Source organism: Amphimedon queenslandica, unplaced genomic scaffold (assembly GCF_000090795.2).
Source record: "Amphimedon queenslandica unplaced genomic scaffold, v1.1 AMPQUscaffold_383_Cont27596, whole genome shotgun sequence".
Taxonomy (NCBI): domain Eukaryota; kingdom Metazoa; phylum Porifera; class Demospongiae; order Haplosclerida; family Niphatidae; genus Amphimedon; species Amphimedon queenslandica.
The window spans coordinates 1-959 of record NW_003559263.1 but is presented as its reverse complement, the minus strand read 5'-3'; the positions used below and the strand labels follow the sequence as shown (position 1 = coordinate 959).

At 37.6% G+C, this 959-nt stretch overlaps 1 protein-coding gene across 1 annotated transcript; it reads left to right on the top strand.

The window, feature by feature from the left end:
- Positions 1–4: 4 nt before the first annotated feature.
- LOC100640310 (TOM1-like protein 2) lies at positions 5–956 on the top strand (the record flags this gene model as incomplete). The annotated part of the gene is made up of 5 exons (XM_003392110.2): positions 5–97; positions 283–312; positions 369–505; positions 602–759; positions 825–956. Coding segments are annotated over 5 exons (550 nt in total), but the record flags the coding sequence as incomplete, so codon positions are not given.
- Positions 957–959: the final 3 nt, after the last annotated feature.

Sequence of the window (959 nt, the reverse complement as noted above, 5' to 3'; positions counted from 1 at the left end):
AGCTGTCAATGAAGTGTATCAACAATTGAAAAACGATGGTGTTGAATTCCCACCTCTGGACTTGGACACGTTTGCTCCAATCAGCACGCCTTTTAGGGTAAAGAAACCACACCCATCAACAACCACACCCACTCAATTAGTGCACATGATAACGATGTTTATAAACCAAATAAACATTACTTAATATTTACTATATTTTATGTTTATGTGTTTGTAAAAGCATCACCATGTGTAGCTCTTTATTAGTAACTACATTTTACATTTTATTGTCTGCTTTTATAGCCAGAAGGTGGTTCACAGCAAGTGCAAGAGGTTTGATAAAATGATTTTTTTTGATAAAATCATCTTCCATTTTACTCTCTTTTTAGAGACCGTCTCAACAGCAACCATCATCGTCTCATCAGGTTGTGGGTGGGGCCAGTCCTAGAGGGGGCGGGAGACCTATTAGAAGTCTTAAACCCGAACAAATTGCTAAATTATTGTCAGAACTTGACGTAGTGAGAAGGTAAGAGAAAGACTATTCTGTTTTACATGTACATTTGACCTCTCTCTCTCTCTCTCTTTCTCTCTCTTCCTTTTTTTTTATCTCTTCTATTGATAGAAATCTTGATGTAATGAATGAGATATTGGTAGAGAATGAGCCAGGCAAAGAGTCGGAAGATGATTATAGTTTGATGCAAGAGCTAAACACTACAATGAGATCAATGCAGGAAAGAGTGACAATACTAATAGGAAGGGTGCAAGATGAGATAGTGATGGGTGAGGTTTTGTTGTTGTTTATTGTTATTGTATTGTTGTTTATTGTTATCGTGTTGTTTTTTTAGAGAGTTTGCTACAGATTAATGATGAGCTGAATGGTTGTTTCACACGGTACGACCGTCACATGAAGAATAGGAAGGCAGCGGCTGCTAATGTAAGCGGAAACGAAACGAGTTTCACTGATCCAGTGATTGACTTGC